Consider the following 20,391-nt stretch of genomic DNA (forward strand, 5'->3'; position numbering starts at 1 on the left):
CCGCTAGATGTCGCCATATACTATTCCATGTGAGTGGGTGCCTGGTGAAACGACTATTATTATACCATTGATTTTACCAACTCGTATGACGTATAGCCATAGACCTTATACCGTATAAGGTCTATGCGTATAGCACCTGATAAATGATAATGTAAATCATGAACATTTTGTGGCGGTCCTGGACGGATACCGCGTGAGTCAGTGGTGTCACTAGTGTAGGAAGTGGTGGAGGAAAAAAAAACACAAACATTTCGCGGTATTATAATTTTTTTATTGTGGTGGTTGAAAATACAACCGCCAGAAAATGATCAACACGAAAATCAAAATACTGGGGGGGTGAGGAGCGTGTGTCGTTCAGTGTCGGTCAGAGAACTCACTCTACTCTCGACCGGTTCGGAGTCTCGGCGGGTCGACTGTTCCAGGCGCACTTATCGCGTGTCGGTGTCGTCCGTCGTCGATTGGCGGTTGAAAAGAGAAGTAATTGCGCGGGTTTCCGCGCAAAGGCCGTTTGAATTCAAACGGCTATTACGCGGGCACGCGTCAATTTATAATTTAGCATTAGCAATTCAAATTTCAATACCAACGGCAGATGATAGAAAAATTATTTAAGATAAAAATAATTCTTCGATTATTGCCATCAGTTAGTATTGTATCCACTGTCCATCGAAATATCGAATTTACTATGAGTGATATCCATTTGTCTGCTTTTTAAATTTTTTATTCTACGTGTAACGCAAGTGACTATAAATTATATATTTAAAAAAAAAACATGTAAACATTTAATGACAATTTTACAATAATGGTAACAACTATAGTGAATTTGAATTTTGTAAGTACGTTTTAAGGGGAAAAAGTCTACGAATTTGACAGAGGGGGGGGGGTATTGACTAAAATACCTATTTCATATTTACTATGCCCTAGTTACACCACAGTAAGTCTTGGATCGAGACCGAGGAGCTGTTTTTACCCCTGTTTTAGGCACCGAAGCTCCTTCATTACAAACTGTAACAAACCACAGCTTTATGCACACTACTGTCGCCCTTCCAAAATCTGATGCTGAGCCATTTTACACATCGAGCAGCTTGTCTTTCACTGCTCACTCACTGGATATCACAGTCTACGTATTAGTGTCGTTCCTTATTGTACTTATGCAGAAGTGATTATGGACATAAAACAGTATCTTTTTATTTTATAGAAAATCAGCCATATTACACACACACTTTTTTTAAATTTTAAAAAATTTAAGCAAAATATATTATTATCATTTATCAAATAAGTGTTTATCCTCATAAAATTAAAATTTTTATTACTCTGTAAATAAGCCACAGAGCTTTGAGACTAAGATTTCAGAACCAAATAAAATAAAGGTAGTCAACAAATTGACATCATTTAAAAAATAAAAATATATGCTTAATAATAGCCTTTGTATTGGATACATAATAATATTATGTTCAAATTTATCAAATTTATTATTTACAGATTATTTAGTAGTTAAAAATTTATAAAATTTTCAATTTTTATAGCTAAGGATTAAAAATTTAAAACAAGGGTCCACATTATAGTTTTTTTTTTAACAAGCCTATTAAAATTTCATTTGTTCCCTAAACTTTATGGAGTTGTATTTTTCTGATATATCAGGCCGTGGCAAATGATTCATATTATAATATAACTTTTGTTATAGTACTATGATTATTTTTCTTTAAAATTTTTCGAAAAAATATATATCGTGACGACCAAAAATATAGTTTTCGCCACATTATTTGTAACTTATGGTTTATGGAAATTATCCAACAGTAAATTATGTCTTAGAAAACCATTTTAAATAAATAAAAAAAAAAGTTGACAAGTTATATTTTTATATTTCTAAGTTAAAACATAAACAGTTAATGCATAGATTACATCTTCTGGACTTTTGTTCAGTGATACTTTATGTAATAAGTCTGTTCCCTTCTTTTCCACAAATATCAGATCGTAATATTTTTATTGATATGCTATTTTATGTATTAAATAAAAATAATATATAATGTTTACAAAATATATAACTTAATGGGAAAATTCGTTGAATTATAAATTTAAATATTCGGGAATAGATTTTTCTTCAAGAGGTTTCTCTGGATTTATGTATTCAAGAACCGTATGATACAATTTTATGAATTTTAGACAAAATTTAAATGAAGGCCCTTTATCAGGCTCATCATGCCAGCTATTCATTAATTTATATCTGAAATAAAAAATATAAACATTAATTAAAAAATTAATTAATTTTTATTGCATATTTACAAAGTTTTTGGACAATTTATTGGTTTTTCAGGTCTTCCACCATTTTGAACAAAATACATAACATTTGTATTGGACAGTCCTGGATATGGATGTTGACCTTGCGACATAATCTCCCATAATAAGACACCAAAAGCCCAGACATCAGATTTACTAGTATAAACACCATCCACTAGTAATTCTGGCGCCATCCATCTGAAGATAAAAATAAAATATAGGTAGATGTACATAATATACATCAGATATTGTAGTACCAAACTTGGAGTAAAGCTTCTCCGTCCTTACGATAATAATTGTGTGCATAGATATTTCTTGCTAATCCAAAATCGCCAATTTTTATAATTTGATTACAAGGATCAGTAAATGATACTAAATAATTGCGACTAGCAATGTCACGGTGCACGAGGTATATTTCTTCAAGATAACTGCAACCTTCGGCTACATCGATACATATTCTCATATAGTTAATACAATTGAATACCTGCATTCTGGATTTCCTTAAAAAACTCAATAAATCGCCTTCCTCCATAAGTTCCATAATAATAAAAATATGTTCACTATCTAAACATACTCCCAAAACTTGCAAAATATTTTATGTTTTAATTTATTCATAAATTTAGCTTCTTTTAAAAATTAATTTGATTCGTACTCATTGGCACCTTCTTTTAATGATTTCAATGCAACACAATATTCAGGTTTTCCATTTATTAAATCTTTGACATTTCCTTCAAAAACTTCTCCAAAAGCACCTGATCCCAATCGTTTTGTAATTGTTATTTGATTATGTTTAATTCTGATCAATTCATTATTGTCACTTTTTTTAAACACCATGGCTCTTTGATAATTCGGATTATTAGTAAGTACAAATGTTGGTCGCTGCACAATTTCTTTAAAATCCACTGAAACATCAGGCTCTTTAGCACTACCTGAAATGATAAAATATGTAAAGATTAATTAATTAAAAATAATACACACAATTTCATACAATTTTTTATTGGCCTTGCTAAGAAAAACAACATCAAAAAAAGTCCAAATGATAATATTAAAATTAATATTATTATAATCCCTGGTTGTTCTAGTTTTCTGTATTCATCCCAAAAATTATGATTAGGTTATGTTTGTTTTTTCAATGTTGAGGTTGTTTCCTTTTTTATGCAAGTCTAAACGATACAATCCTTTTTGTGTGCTCCAAAACAAAAATCTATTATCAATGAGATTAAATAATTACAACAATAATGATACTCTGCGAATAATATTAATTAAAATAATTACCCTTCGGAAGGATTCACTTCATTTGGAGTGGCTTAGAACAAAAAACACAAGTAGATCTTCTAATGTATTTTCCTTTAAGTTTAACATTTTAACACTATAGTTGATAGTGTCTAGGTTTGTGGTTGCCATTAAAATATATAAAATGTTATTAACCCAATCAATTTTAATATTTTGTAATAAGTGTCTTTCAATTGTTATTAAAATGTTTATCTTGTTATTTGAAAATTCCAATACAGAACTTGAAGAATCTATAATATACCAAGTATTTGTATGTATACTAATTGATACACCTAAAATAAATGTTTGTGTTAGTTTATAAAGTAAATAAAAGATAACAAATGGTTATTAATATACGTACCTTTGATTGTTCGATTTGTGGAAAAAACACTTATAGGTGTATCCATAAGTTCTGTTGTTTTCTCAAATATTTCATGATCAGATACCATTAATAAACTTTTGGTATGTGTGCTATTACGTGCTTCGATTGCCCATGCTACCAGTAATGATAGTATGACATGATACTAAAATTATTTAAATTATATTTAAAACCAAGTATTCAGAAGAAAAATAAAATGCGTTTCACAATTCACAAATAATAAATATAAGTATAACCATATATATTATATATTTCATAAATATAATCCAGGGACCAGGATTTTATATAATAACTTGATCAACATAGGTATATCACATATATTCTAAAAGAAATAATTTACATACCATTGTCAGAACGCATTGCCTATTTTCAGTTTTCAGTTTTTCACGTCCAACGCGGGAGTTCTTACCGGAAGGCAAAGAAAAAAGAAAAAAACCTAATTAGAATTAGTGGATTGTTATAACGAATTAACGATCATAAATCGTCGGCTACACAGCAAATCCTCGTAAATCAAAATTTAAAAAAAAAAATTATTTTTCTTTTATTGTATGCACTGTAAATTTCTGCATAATATTTTGATATATAATTTTTTTCCCGCTATTTTCATAAGATATATCTTAAATCGTGATTCCGGATTCGTGGTACGAACATATTGAACATAACATAAAACGAACATTTATACGTTAAATTAATTTTTTTTATTTACTCAGTATAAAAAGTCCGAAATTGTGAAGTATATCGAAAAAAAATGATTAAAAATAGTTTTCAACAAAATCGATTGTTTTTTGGTATAACTAACAAAAAATAACAGTACCAATACAATAAACATAAAATACTCGTCGAATGTTTAGATTTGCATTTTCCATACATAGGTACAGCATACAATTTTCAAAATATTTTGACTATTTTTATCTAAAAGCATAAGAAAATTTTGAATCATACGTTTTTTTAATCATTGAAGATAAAAAATTTCGATCGGTCAAAAAATCTGAAAGAAATGTGCAACATTGTAAGTCTTCGATGGCTGAAGTCCCTAACCGAAGCGGACTGTTTTCACATCATGCATTTTTAATTTTAATATTTTACAACCATAATGGCGTCTTATTTTCCCTCAACAATAATTTTATCATTCTACGAGGCTACATAATATAATTACTGTAGACCCGCAACACTGCAACAGTTCAAATTGTACGAAGAAATCGATGAACAAATATAATTATAGTCATAACTCAATCATAAGGTCCATGATTATAAATTATAATTCAATTAATTAATATTTAATTCAATATTATGCCAATAAGAATTTCTAAAAATACCAGGCAACACGTTTTTGGCATGGCTGTCTAATGCGTAGGGAATACCCGCGCTTGTTCCACTTCCATATCTGACCTTCAGAATTCCACCACCACGGCACAACATAGTTTGCATTTTCAATTTTGATTTTTGTTCACTACGTACAGCTCAGCACTTATAGTCGCGTTATATTTCTAATGTGGACATGTCTCATGTGGTATTTGTGGTGGTAAAATTGATGAGGTAATGTGGTAATTGTGGTAATTTTGTTATCATTAAACGGTAATATGACATTTTGAATTCGGCAACACTGAGCACTACATCATACTGCAGTAGTGCACTGTTTGAACGTTTGGTCCGTTTTCGCTGAGTTACCGAGTTACCGCGTTACGGTTTACGGGCGTAGCCGCTTCCATCGCAATATTTTTCTCCGGTGTTTAATATTTATTATTTTGGTACCAACTAGTTGCCAATAATATTGTCATTGTCGTTAACGTTCGCTTCTTTTTCGACATCGACTACTTGTCTGACGTTGTCTATACAACGGCTCCCCAAGTCTGATTGAATCGCAAATCAAACGGCACGTAGTTGTTGTTTTTGAATGGTAACTATAGATGGTTGCCGTACACCCCAATCGTTACCCTGACCACACACCTTAAATTTTTACCTCGCGTGACCGTGAAGCAACCATGACGGCCAAGTCGTTAGAACTTGAGAGATGTCTGCCATCCTCATCGTCCGCATCTATCGTGCTGTTGCCCGACCACTATGTAGAGAACGATCCAATCGTACAAACGATTCTTGAATTCAAGGAATCAGAACGCAAATTGTCCAGACACGAGAAACTGATAAAGCTATCAAGTAAATCCTCCTGTCAGGTAATATGGCTCACCTCGTGTTAACCCAAGTCACAGTAACCTTTATGAAATTGTTTTCTTCCGACCTTTGGTCTATCCTCTTCATTTATTTCCTGACTTCAGAGCAAACTGATCACCTATGTCTTAGACTTAAGTTATCATTAGAGATAAGACGTTGATGGTTATTGTATTTTCCCCCTTGATCCCATTAAAAACTATCTTATCCTGTGGCGGCCTGGGAACAAATTACTTGATCGGCTAAAGAAAAAAAGGCATCTAAATTGGGAAGAAGTGGCGCCTTAAAAATATTTGTTCAATCAAATTGAAGGGAGCCCAGTTGACGATCGCTGTCTTATCGACTTGGCCAGGCTGCCACTGATCATATCTAAAAATTTGTTTCATATTCCCTTAATTCAGAACATACTAATTTTATTGTTTTCTGATACTTTAGTAGGTCATCAAGATCCTATTTCTAGTCATCGTCTTCATTTTGAGTGAAAAATCAATCTAATTTTTAATGCACATAAATATTTATTGATATTTTAGTTGTATTTTAGCCTTATTTATACCACCTTTAATATCTATTCTTATCTATACTTTTGAAATTTTGTTTATATAAATTATAAATTTAATAAGGATCAATAATATTATGTTCATTGAAGTACACTTACACAATTAATGTACTTTGTCAATAAGGTTTTTGAGGAGAAGTAATGCTACATTACATTTACATTTATCTTTATTTTTAGGTTTCAACTTGCCAATGTAGTGGATGGCAAGGTAGGTGTGATAATCATTTGATGTCTTCAACTTGCTCAAAATCTGGTTGTGGTCATCCTCTATGTGAGTAAAAGCTTAAAAATTAACTAGTTGGTATACAGTATACTAGCAGGAGTAGTGTAGTGTTCTGTGGTAGGTACTCTAATTTAAATATGGACACTAGAAAAATTAAGTAAATATAATGAAAATGTTATTCAAATTTAAAATGACCTTAATTTCCCTAACCATAAGGGAGAGATTTCTAAAACATTTTAAGAATTACTGACATTATTTAAATACAATTATAAAACTCTAATTACTTATTGCTGCTCTAACTAATTTACCATTGTATAATATTAATTATAATAGAAATATAACATTTGAATGTTACTTTTTATAAAACATTTAAGAACATTTTGTGTATTTATAATATAATTATTATTGATTGAATAATGGTAGTGGCTGTCCAAGTATCAATGGTGTCAATTTTATAGCTAAGACTACAGACAATAAATATCTATACAAATTAAACAAATTATATTAAATCCAAATGTTGGCATATTCTTACCAATGTGACACATATATTCATACTAATAAATTAAACTATGACTTATATATTTAATTAATTAAATGTTTTATCAAATAAATTATATATTATACTGTGATAAAATAACAGTTACTACTTATAGTAATTTTTTGTTGTGTATAAAATTATAATAGTAAACATTAATTAATTTCAATATCTATTATTTAATATTTTTAGCTTCTCATGTATCACATTTAGAAAGTGCCAAGGATGAACAGTTAAATACCTTACTAGAATTATCATTTGATCTTGATAATTTATCTGCCACTTTGAATAAAGATTTACAAAAACCAAAAACTGAGAGAAATTATGTGAAAGAAGAAACTTATGATGCAGTTTATCATGTAAGTAATGTTTAAATCTTATCACATTTTTTATTTTCCTAGAATTAATTTAAATTATTTATGTTTTAGGAATTACGTAATTTTGTTTATCCTGGATCTTGTATCACACTTGATAAATTATTTGGAACTCCACCATTTGAGAATCCAAACATAGTTAAAGTTTTAATGAACTTTAATATGTATAAATTTGGTCATGACAGCTCTGTAAGTCTTACATTAATTACTCAATAGTCAATACCATTATTTGTATTAATTTTAAAATACCTACATACCTTTTATCTTAATAACTTAATAATAATTAAAAATGTCATATTTCAGCAACTAACAATTGCTTTAAAAATCAGTACATTTATAACAAAACATTTTGATCTTTGGAAATGGACTTCCCCTAAAGAATTGCCATATTGTAAATCATATCAAAATAGGAAAAATTATGAACTCTATTATCAAAGGTAATACCTAAGTATCAATATTTTTATATAGAAAACTGCGTTAAGTAAATATTTTTATAATGCATTGACTTTGTGTTTTAGATATTTAGTATTTTGTGTTCTACCCAAATATCTTCATTCAATTTCACCAAGTTTTAAAATGAGTATGATTTTTGGACAAGACCTTCTGAAGCATACATTAAAAGCATTTAGAATGTATTTAACAGATTGGTGTTATGCATCAGCTCCAAAACGGACAAATCGTCAAAACCACTTTTACTTGAGCTATTTGCCCAAGTAAATAAGAAATTTATAAAAATAAACTTATTTAAACTTACTTTATCTTAAAATGCATGATTTTTTTTTTTAAATCTTAGATACATGAATTTATTAGAAGAAGAAGTATATGCTGTACATTCACCAATATGGGATTTGCATTTTAAAGATTCTAATCTAAAACAAATTATTCTTACTGGTAAAAAATTATTTTTCTAATATGTATAGTTTTAATTATATATTTCTGTTACTTGATTCAAATCAATGAACACTTTAGATTCCTTGTACTCCGGGCTAGATGAAACTAAGGAAATAGAACATAAAAACCGTAAAAAAAAGGATAAACATCTCAATGAGTATGTATAATATAAAAAAAAAAATTGTTAAAATTTAAAGACAAATGTTTAAATGTATCTAAAAGAACTAATTAGTACTCATTTTTTTGTTATTATTTATTAAAAATTATACAAATGTTGCTTCACTCTCCTTGCCTTTGAATAATCAATTAGAATATAACCATATTAGACTTATAAGTAATTTTAAAATTTTCAGAGATATGCCAATAAAACCAAATGAAAAACATAATATTGAAAATGTTTTAACAGAAGAAAAAATTGTAGATATTTTAAAAAATATTCAAAATGAGCCCATTACTTGCTCTAAGGTAAGTTCTATTTTAAAACTAACTGTAGATATTTATGTAAAACATTGAAAATTAATCATTTTTTCTATCCCATTATCAAAAATAAACATAACCTATGTTGACCAGAACATTATAATATATAATTAGTATTTATTTGATCTATAATTAGTATTTATTTGATGTTTAATTTGTAGTCAGGGTTGGACTAGGTTACCAGGACACCGGGATTTTCCCGGTAAGCCGCCATGAAAATGAGCCTATGGGGGCTGCAGTAGGCTATTTGGGGCCGGTAATAAGCAGTGCGGGAGCCTTATATATATATTAAATGGTAATAGAACTAATAATATTTAACTGTTGTGATAACCTTGCCTACCTATAATATGGTATGTAACGTTTAAATATAAAAGACTGAGGACGAGGATATTATTATTACTACTATTTATATTATATTTATTTTAATTTAAACAAATAAAATTTGTTAATTTTCTTTATCTCTAAAAAGTATGATAATATCATATTATATTATGACGCCCTGCACTAGTGTATATTTATGCTATTTACATATAGCAATTATCAATTAAATATTATGTTGTTTTTTTAACTTTTCGTGTCAGCGTCGTTTGAAATATGGTAGCATTGGTTATAACTCATAAATTAACTTTATTTTAATAGTGCCGTACCAACAAAATCCCATAACCCTCACCCCTATATAAGCCACTGAGTGAGCAAAAAATTATTCAGTTCTAACATCTCCATAGCACAGGCTGTGAGCTGAGAGCAGGGGCCTGTTAAAAAATTATTTCCTGGGCCGTTTGTTTGAGCTAGTCCAACCCCGAATATAATTAGGTATAAATTAAATTCTAAACAACTATATTCATTCACTAAGTTATTTATTAATTTTATAATTACATAAATAGTTGTTTATTTATTTTATTTTTCTCGCATTTTTATGAGTATTTTTTATGCCAATACAAAATTCCATTTAAATTGGAGATTTGCCATCTATTAATATTATATTCTTAGGGTTTATAATTCTGGTAATAAAGGTTGTTTAAATTATTTAATTTAAAGTTTGATGGTTATGTTTTAATATTTGTGTGTTCACAATACATTTCTGTAAGCATTTTTATTTATATTCTTAAAACTAACTTGAAAAAAAAAAATGTAGGAGTTTGGATTAGAAATTGGACCTCGAGGACAACAGGCTCGAACAGAAGAAGAGCATGGAATTATACGCTTCGTAGTCATAGGTAATTCATTAGAATCAAGAGTCGAAAAAAGTACTATGTTGTGGCTTTTGCAATTAAGAAATTTGTTTCGAATTCAGTTGCCAAGTATGCCAGTTAGATACATTACTCGATTAGTATTTAATGCGTGAGTATTTATTTTTATCAACATTTCAATCAAGAAATTATTATTATTATTTAGAAGTTCCTTTTGATATCTCGATATCTTTTAAATGTAGTTTTATAAAATTAATTATAATCAATAGTTTCCCATTTCGTATTTATTAATTGTATGTTTGAAATACATTACTCGTAGATAGTATATTCTTTCAATAATAAAAATATTAGATAACTTTTGAAAACAATATGTTTTATTATTATGAATATTATTTATTTATTTATTTTTAATTTAATTGTTAAAATATTCTTAAAATAAAAATGTACTGATTGCTTTTTAATAAATAATAAATAAACATTTAGTTAACATCTGGAAAAAAACAATTATCATTCCTATACACAAACCTGGTAAACTGTTTACCAAAAGACTATAGACCTATATAAGTATTAGTTTACTACCTACCCTCTTCAAACTATTAAAAAGTATACTGCTACACAGAATGAAACCATACCTAAAAATTATTCCAATTTGCCATTCCACATGTCATCAACTTTAGCGAATCTCAGAAATAATTGTAGATAGCTTTGAAAATAGAAAATACACAACCACTGCCTTTCTTGACGTCTCACAGGCTTTTAACAAGGTTTGGCACCAAGGTCTCATGTTCAAATTAACTAAACTAAAACTGCCAACCTATTTATATAATATAATATCCTCATTTATCTTAAATCGCACGTTTAAAATATAAATTAATGAATTTAGAAGTAAATAAATATTTTTAACTGATTTACGGAAAACAATAAAATAATTCTGAACAAATCAAAACAATTATTTTTAGTTAAAATTCGTTGTATGTTTAGATATAATAAATACTTATTTATATTTTAAAATTAGGAAACACAAGACATTAGCTTTATTGAAAGATGACGTTCCAATTGGTGGTATATGTTTTCGTCCATTTGTCTCTCAAGGTTTCACTGAAATTGTGTTCTGTGCAGTCAAAGTTGATCAACAAGAAAATGGATATGGAACACAACTAATGAATCATTTAAAAGATTATCATGTTCAGCATAATATACTCAATTTTCTTACTTATGCTGATAAACTTGCAATTGGTATAGCTTATTACAAAAAATACCAGAATAATAATAACTTATTCAAAATATTTTTATAGAATATTTTAAGAAACAAGGGTTTAGTCAAGATGTGAGAATACCGAAGAAAATACATCAAGATTATATTAAACATTATCAAGATGCAATATTGATGCACTGTGAACTAAACCCAAAAATTGTTTATACTCAGTTAACATCAGTGATACGATTACAAAAAGAAGTAAGTTAAAGACATATAGTTTTAACTAAATAATTAATAAGAAAATATTTTTATAGATAGTAAAGAGTCTAGTGGGAGAAAAATATAAGCAAATAGAAAGACATTACCCAGGCCTATCATGTTTCTCAGATGGTGTACACATGATCCCAGTTGAATCAATACCTGGTGTCATGGATACTGGTTGGATACCATCAACTCGAACTACAAGAAATAGTCGTATCACAGAAGAAACAACTGATATTGATGTCTTAGCTAAACACCTAACAAAAGTTTTGCAATTTGTGAGTACATAAAAAAATAATATTAAGGTTATGTTGGCGCAATATTCGTTTTATTTCAGATTCATGCTCAAAATAGACCTAACATTAAATCGTTTTTTCAATTGTTGAGTAATCTTAGAGTAAAAGCACCTATAACACAAATGATAGAGAATAATAAATTTGAGAGATTGACATAAAATGTTTTATATTTTATTATTATTTGTCAAAAAAAAATTTTTTTTTCATTATTCTTGAACATATTCACCTCGACAACAAAGGCCATTAGTTACACTTATTTACAATAATGATATAATATAATATGTACTGATACAATGGTAAGTTATTTAATTAGAATAAAAATTTTTTTTTATATATGATTGAACAATTTTGTTTTTCTTAAAAAATTAATTATGTCTAGGCATTTTTCATGTATAGGTCCGAGTGTGAAGTCGAGGTTGAATATTATTATCTTATGTTCGGCGCGTTCTTGGTTATAGTTTAGACTAATTTGTTTAATCTGATTAGACAGTCGGCTATTATGTGTTTTATTGTTAATGCAGTACCACAGGTTTGACTAATAGGAGGAAAAATATTGAATTGTATATAATATTAATTTCAGAAAATATTGAGATAAATTATTAATCGTATATTAAACTACTCTAAAAATATTATTTTCTATCATTTTTATAACAAATGATTTTACTGTTAGGTTACAGAATAAAAAAAAAGTGTGACCACATTTTGTATAATATGTTGTTTATGTCATTGTCCAGGGAGTGAAAACAAACAGTGCGCCGTATAACCTCTTAAAGTATTATTGATATAGCTTGTTAATCATAAAATATTATTCTTATTAATCTAAGCTAATACAAACATAATTTTAATGTTATATGCATAACTTTTTTTTTTCATTGATTTTAGATAAAAAACAATGAATTGTCTAAACCGTTTTTGAATCCAGTTGATAAAAAAGTTCCTGGTTACTATGAGCTTATAAAGTATCCTATGGGTAAGTTTTTTTTTTTTTTAAATAGAATTTTATTCTCTAAGTTAAGGAAAATCATTTAACTATTCTTTAGTTACTCATCATATAAGTGATAAAAAAAATTTTTAAAAAAATAGTTGTAATATTAGAGTGCATTTTAAAATGTACAGCAATTCACTATTTTATTTTGAAAATATATTATATCAAAATAAATTATCAATATGTTAATGCAAACATACAATACTTAATTATTAATTTTACTTATTGAAATAATATGTGAATTTTGTACTATATATCCTATTTACTTACTATCTTTTAATTAATAAGTATTTTATTTACAGACTTGAGTACAATTAGCAAGCGATTGGCTGCAGGCTACTATGTGAGTAGAAAGTTGTTTACTGCTGATATGAGACGAATGTTTAGTAATTGTAAATTATTTAATCCAGAGGATTCATATTGGGCAAACTGTGCAGTTGAATTGGAAAGACTTTTCCAAATTAAAATGAAAGAAATTGAACTTTGGGATTACCAAATTTAGTTTTCTTTGTTTATTTTTGTATTTCCTATTACAAATATGCATAATATTGTAAAATTTTTTTGTGTTAATTATTTATAAAATTTCATTATACACAAAGGTTACTTTAATTTTGATGTTCAGGTATATTTTATTTTAATTACTAGAAAATAAAACCAATTATCAGGGTTTAGTTTTATTGTATAACTGCTATAACATATCATTATTAATTATATTTGTGGGCGCAGTAACTAGCTTCAAACACTGATGTGCGGTGAGTGCCAGCACTAGCCGGTGGCACTAGTTCCTGGAAGGGTGCGCTACCTGGTCCTTAGTGGTTAAATCCTTGACACACATATCACATGTTCTTAACCGACCGTATTAATCTTAAAAACCATACCAACTGTTATTAGGCAAGTTACAATATACAAGTATGCTAACGATTTTAGTTATCATAGCCTTAACTAAAAAAAAAAAAAATACAATGATCATTTTTTACCATATTTTTATTCTATGTATTTTACTTATAGGCCATTAAACTGATTTAATTGGTTTTCTTTTAAGCTTAGTTCTCAACAACTAAATTTGACACATCAACAGTTTTCATCTAATTTTTGTTTAAGAGTGACATAAATAAAAATTGCTGCTAGAGTTATACTATATATTTAAATATCTTTATATACAAAGTGTAATAACAAGTTTTGTTAGAATATAGTTGTGTCAAGTGCAACAAAGCTTTTTTGGTTTATTTTGTTGGAGACTAACAAAAGTTTATTATTACTATTTCTGTAAATAATTTTGTGGCTTTACTACAACAAATTACAAGTATCTAAGTTTGATGTGTACTATCATTGATTATAAATACTATTTATAATCAATGGTATTGTTTATGTATTTACCTATTACTTGATTTGTATTACAATCAATTTAAAATTTAAACATTGGAAAATACTGAATGCAAATATAATTCTTATAGCTTATAATTTGGGAGTAAATCAGGTACATTGTATATCTATAGTTAATTGGAACTTTGGTGGGTGAAAAGCATGAATTTGTGTCATCTGTCCATGGCTGCTAGGCCGCAAACGCGTCCGTGGCCTTAATATTTTTTAAAATTTAATATATCACTACTTATAAGCATTTCTTCATAATTTTATGACATAACATTTTTGGTGTCCGTTTAAGTACCAGGCTGACACTGGATAATCTTAGTTTATAGTCAAAAGTAAAAATGTATTTTAATGGAACAGTATGTAAAACGACATCTATCGGTCGGATATACGGTGCACGTATCATTTATCGTTAAATTTAGAATTAACGGTTGTTAGTTGTGCCACGTTGGGCACCAGTTAAACTTGATGCATATATACGACCAGTTGGACAATCGTCCATGTGGAGGCTTGGAGAGTGACGAAAAATCACTGTAAGCCACTGCAGGGCCGATTCTAAAGCCTCTCGAGAGGACAGGAGAACCGAACACCACACCCTCAAGAGAGAGGGGTAGAGGAGGCGTCATAGAATAAGTTTGTAGATCAACTTCAAATGGTCTCCCATTTGTATTTTTTTCGATATTATTGTTTAAATATAATTTCCAATTGTGATTAGCGGTGTCGGCAACCCTTTATGAAAAACTGATATTAATATTTGTACATACTTAATACTTAAAATTTCTTATGTATATTTTTATGTACAATTAATATTTTTTTAAATACATTTTTTAGATTTTGAACTGAAAATGAATGTATTGATTTTACAATGATGTGTGTTTATACCTATATTGCTATATTTATTTATTTATTATGTCTGTGTACAGGACAAGTTGTCGAAATAATGTTTCGAATATAAGTCAGTTAAATAGGATATAGTCTACAATCCGTTTAATTTGGATTATAAAGCGTTTTGAAAATAATTATCAACAATAATAATTACCTATTTTTGGTATATTTGCTATTAGCGATCTCATAATGTCGAGTCGATTGTTAATAGATCTGAGATCAAGTATTCGTATTATTAGGTTGATAATAATGAAAAAATTGCTGATAATCTCAAAAACACTGAAACCGGATTGGATCCAAAATCCAAATCAACGGATTAAATAATTGTAATCTATAATCCGGATTGGTCAAAATAATGTTTAGCACTGATTCAAAGTAGGTAAACATAGGCGTAAATCCATTAAAATTTCAGAGGGGACTAACATTTTTAACACCAATGTGAGTGGGGGGCTTCGATCTAAAACAAATATGAACTGTATATTTTTAGTAGTCTAATGGGATATTCGAGGGGGTCTAAAAACAAAACATCTGATGACTCGAGATACCTATTTCGTGACGAAGAACGTACACGTCCGCGCGTATATAACTACCTATTCATAACACTTAAAACGGAGTATAGAATTTTTTTTTAAATTTACTATCGGAAATACATTATTTATGATAATAATATATTATTTATAATTTATATATGTAATTTAAATAGGACCTACTAAATTGTGTTTTAATATAGTTTATCGCACTATTCAGGATTCTAAAATATATTTAGTTAACTTGTCCTACCTTGCTTCATACCATTGAAGTCTTTATAAGGACCATACGCATTAGATAAAATAAAAATAGTAATTATATAAATTGTAAGTCCTCGACGAATAGTTCATGAACTTTTTTATTTAAGAAAAAAACCATTATATTTAATATAATTATTGTATTATTATTATTATTATTTAATCATAATAATTACTTACCTTATTGATTTCGAACAGTTACATCGACCCGTATATTTTAGAATAAGAAAAGTAAAATACATAAATAATTTTATAGGTAATTACTAATTATTGTACACGTACCTACTACCTACGTTTAAAATATACGTACATTTGTTTCAAAAAGGTAAATAAACCACTGATAAGATATTTTTACATTATGCCAATAAGCCATTAGGTTTAGGTATGCAACATTTGTAATTTGGGCACCGTTTTAATTCAAGCAATTGATCTCATTCATCAGTCACTAGTCAGATAATATTATTATAGATTATAATACAGTGCTACACTCTCGCACACCTGTTGTTTTAATTTAATATTTAAATAAATCAGAAACTCGGTGATTAATCACTTTAGTTCATTGGTTTCCAAGCTTTTTTTGGTTCACAGCACATTTATTACACACATCATAAGTTTTCGCGGCACACTCATAACAAATATATTGAAATAAAATACTGTTTTCAATATTTTTTACCAGCATAATTACAAATATCCGACATTTCTCGCGGCACACTGGTTGAGAACCACTGCAGCTGTAGTTCATGGAAATTAATTATTTTAGCTTATATTATAAATTGATAAACTTCCCCGTTAGAGTCGTTAGACGAATCACTTACACCGATCCCCTTCGAGAGCACATATGCAATTGCAGAACTTGCTAACCTTTCTCAACAGCGTTTTATTTTAGTTATTCCCATTTCAAGTGCTGCAGCTGAGCTGAAAGGAGTTTTTCTACAATGAGGAGAATTGAAACGTATAATAATAATAGATCAACCATGACCGGAAAACGTTTACACAACCTATCTCTGCTATCGATTGAAAGAGAAAAAAGTGAAGAGTTGATACAAAATCCAGACGAAATTTTAAATGAATTTGCTAGTGATAAGTTAAGGCGGTGAAATTTCAATAATTTTTTTTTTTTTTTTTTTAGCTATTATTAGTATTGGACTATTTATTTGAATATTTATAACTAAATGAAAATTATTCTTTATTAAATCTTAATTTTACTGTATTATCTTTTGTGGTTAAATTTACGGGCCCGCCCAAAACAATATTCCTGGATCCGCGCCTGCTCGACGCCACTGGTAATTTCCACTTATTGAATGATTAGCTTTAATAATTTATGAAATATATAATATATTTGATAATTTTAAGTATTGGTTTTGAACCAGTAGTATTGAATATTTAAGTAGCTGTGTTCAGTTCACGATTGAAGCTGATTAAATATAATTAGAACATAAGACATCTGGTTGGATTTTTTAATAATAAAATATGGTACTTGTGTTGTATGCCGTCAAATTTCAAGGCGTCTAAAAAAAAAAACTCTGTTTTTGAATTTATTGTACATAACTATTATTCATTAGAAAACGTTTTTCCATTAGGGAATAATATTTAGTGTAGGAAATTTTAACAAAAACAACACTTACAATTTGTGCTGAAACCACAGAATAGAATAATCTGAAACTGTTTTATCGGAAATCGGAATTAATGTCTTGGAATAAAATAAGATGATTATAGTATTTGTATCGTGTACAAATAATACCTCAATTAAAATGATTCATTTTGAATTTTTTCATGTGATTTTTACAGGTAAAATTGTTTGGATTTTTTTCAGAAGGATATGAGATATTAATTTTCGCAAAAAATGTTGATAACCTAACATAGAACAGTCTTAATACAATAATCATAAAAAAAACCAAAACAGGTGGTCGTATATATTTATATTCATAAACGTCGTCCATCCATCCATCCAACCCAGGCACGGATCCTGCAGATTTCCTATCTGCAGGTATAATATTATATAGGTGTATTACACAAATATTATTCTCGTACACTTTTCTACTATAAAACGAACTATAATCTTGGACATAATATTAATATGTTGCATCAAAGTTTCATTATAAATTAATAATTATTTCTAATTTAGTGAATGTTACACTAAATAGTTGTGATACATGTCAATTATATTATAAATAATATTTAAACAGTTACAGCAGTCAGTTAAAATGAATATTAAAAAAAAAATTATAAAATATTTATATTAGGACCAAATATATTTTTTAGAGATTATAAACTAACGCATAGGTTAGGGGGGGGGGCATGAGGGTGCAGTTGCACCCACGACAATTTTGCTGGGAGGGGGGGGGGCAAAAGTATCATTTTGCACCCACACACAGACAATAACAACACTAAAAAATAATTTAATTATTTTATTGTTAACAATTATACTGATGTAATGTAATTTTGATAATAAAAAATAACCATGGATCATCTCAATATTTTAAATCTGATTACTCAATTATTAATTGTACGGACTAAAATCTTAGTCCGTGATTAAATGTTAAAATGATAATAATAATAATAAAATAATGCAGGAATCTATCATATTGTTTATGTCAAAATAAAAAGGTTTTTTTAATAATATTTTTACATATTCATGTACAATATTTGAAATACAGAGACCTAATTAATAGTTATTAATAAAGAATTTTTTTAACTAAATTTGTTGTAGTAATAGTTATATATTAGGGAGTACTGGGGGGGGGGCAACTTCCCTATGGATTTGTGAATGTTATTACCATAAACGTTTGCACCCACATAAGTTTCTACCAAGTGCCGCCTATGAACTAACGTATTATATTTGCTGCTGCGATTAAAAAAATATCTAATTAAAAAAAATATCAAATTTTTTTATATTACCTGTTTAAACAGGTTTTTTAAATTAATATTTATTTTTATTTTTTTTGGATGTTTTGTGTTATACGACGACATTGGTTAACCGTCAGATATTTTGACCTTGGATGTTTTGTGCCAATACCAAAATTAATATACATTATTACCATTTATTTTTATAAATAATTTGTTCATTTTAACGATTTAAAAAAAAAATGGATATTACTAAAAGTATATATTAGGTATATTAAATACTACACTTCGAGACACACTGCGCAACTCGCAACTGCTATTCGTCGGATCGGAAGTGTCACCGACCACGTTGTTCATCCCCACCGATGACACTAGCTAGGGAAGGAACGACCTACCGGATCGTTGAACGAGATATCCAGAGCGGAGTACCTGCGGTGGGTTCGCGAAGTGGACGACGACTGGCACGAGCTTACCAGCGCGGTGGACTCCGGTCTATAAAATCTGGACAGGAAGCGGATGCAGTCAAACATGTAATTTGTTACTATTGTATAATGTATGAAAACTGAAAGGGGGTAAGTCGGGGGATTGTCCCGTATAACCCACCCCCCGTATGTATAATTATTTGTCTTCAAATAAACGATGGCGGCAGTAATGCGAAAGTTTTTCCCGCGGCGCTGTCGGCCGGTTCAAACGGAAAAAAAAGGTACCTATATTAAATACTAAATTTAATATTTGCATTTATATAGAAGTTTTCTTGAAAAAAAAAATACCCAGAAAGTGAATATATATATAGTATGAGAGAGTTCTCAAGTCCAACCTTAAAAATTCTTATTTTAGATATTTCAGAATTTTGTCTGTGCAATATCGTTTTTATTTTTTTGATATCACTTATATACAAAAAAAGTTGTTATTGTTTCATAATACATTTTGTGTTTTTTAAGCTTGAATAACTTTTTTGTATAGTTATCTGATATCGAAAAAATAAAAGCGATATTACACAAACCAATAAATTCTCCTCTTTATAATATGGCGAAACGAAGTGAAAATATCACTTTTTAGTTATAGGTAACTGTTGCTTTCTCGGTTCTTTTTTGAGCGAAACAGTTTTTGCTATGTTACGCACTTTTAAGACGGAGACAACTTATGCGGATGTGGTGTCTTCTTAAACTAGAAAACTGTTCTATATACACACGAAAACTAGGTACGTCGATGCATTTGTTTTACACTTAAAAGTAAAAATATGACTTGTTTGGTAGATTTTTCTCTCAAAAAAATTCTATAAACACAAAATTTTTAATTTTTTTTCATTACTTCTTGAATTTTTCATTCGAGTCGGTTTTTAAGTATTTAGATATGCATTATTAGAACCAACTAGCCAGTAGCCAGGCGGACCGGATTCTCCAAACAATAAACGTAAAAAAAAAATCAATAA

The 20,391-nt window shown here is 28.7% G+C and overlaps 1 protein-coding gene and 1 pseudogene across 3 annotated transcripts; one reads left to right on the forward strand and one right to left on the reverse strand.

The window, feature by feature from the left end:
- Nucleotides 1–1,839: 1,839 nt before the first annotated feature.
- LOC107173805 (proto-oncogene tyrosine-protein kinase ROS-like) lies at nt 1,840–5,556 on the reverse strand (annotated as a pseudogene). Its single transcript, XR_016191613.1, has 7 exons — nt 4,868–5,556; nt 3,908–4,070; nt 3,550–3,839; nt 3,263–3,478; nt 2,532–3,203; nt 2,281–2,472; nt 1,840–2,221 (listed from the first exon to the last, which is right to left on the reverse strand). The product of XR_016191613.1 is annotated as a proto-oncogene tyrosine-protein kinase ROS-like (transcript).
- Nucleotides 5,545–13,686, forward strand: LOC107173811 (histone acetyltransferase KAT2B-like). 2 transcript variants are annotated; one of them, XM_089227156.1, is made up of 16 exons: nt 5,545–6,096; nt 6,825–6,918; nt 7,598–7,764; nt 7,834–7,968; nt 8,083–8,216; nt 8,298–8,492; nt 8,573–8,670; nt 8,749–8,827; nt 9,024–9,135; nt 10,283–10,488; nt 11,353–11,573; nt 11,633–11,793; nt 11,850–12,074; nt 12,975–13,062; nt 13,380–13,420; nt 13,488–13,686. In XM_089227156.1, exons 1-16 carry the CDS (start codon nt 5,908–5,910, stop codon nt 13,545–13,547), a joined length of 2,205 nt encoding a protein of 734 aa, XP_089083282.1. In that variant the 5' UTR covers nt 5,545–5,907; the 3' UTR covers nt 13,548–13,686. The 2 variants fall into 2 exon arrangements, with proteins under 2 accessions (XP_089083282.1, XP_015379986.2); XM_015524500.2 differs by having other exon boundaries at nt 5,548–6,096; nt 13,380–13,686.
- Nucleotides 13,687–20,391: the final 6,705 nt, after the last annotated feature.

This window comes from Diuraphis noxia, unplaced genomic scaffold (genome assembly GCF_037042655.1).
Source record: "Diuraphis noxia isolate RWA-SAM2 unplaced genomic scaffold, SU_Dnox_SAM2 contig0004, whole genome shotgun sequence".
Lineage (NCBI taxonomy): Eukaryota > Metazoa > Arthropoda > Insecta > Hemiptera > Aphididae > Diuraphis > Diuraphis noxia.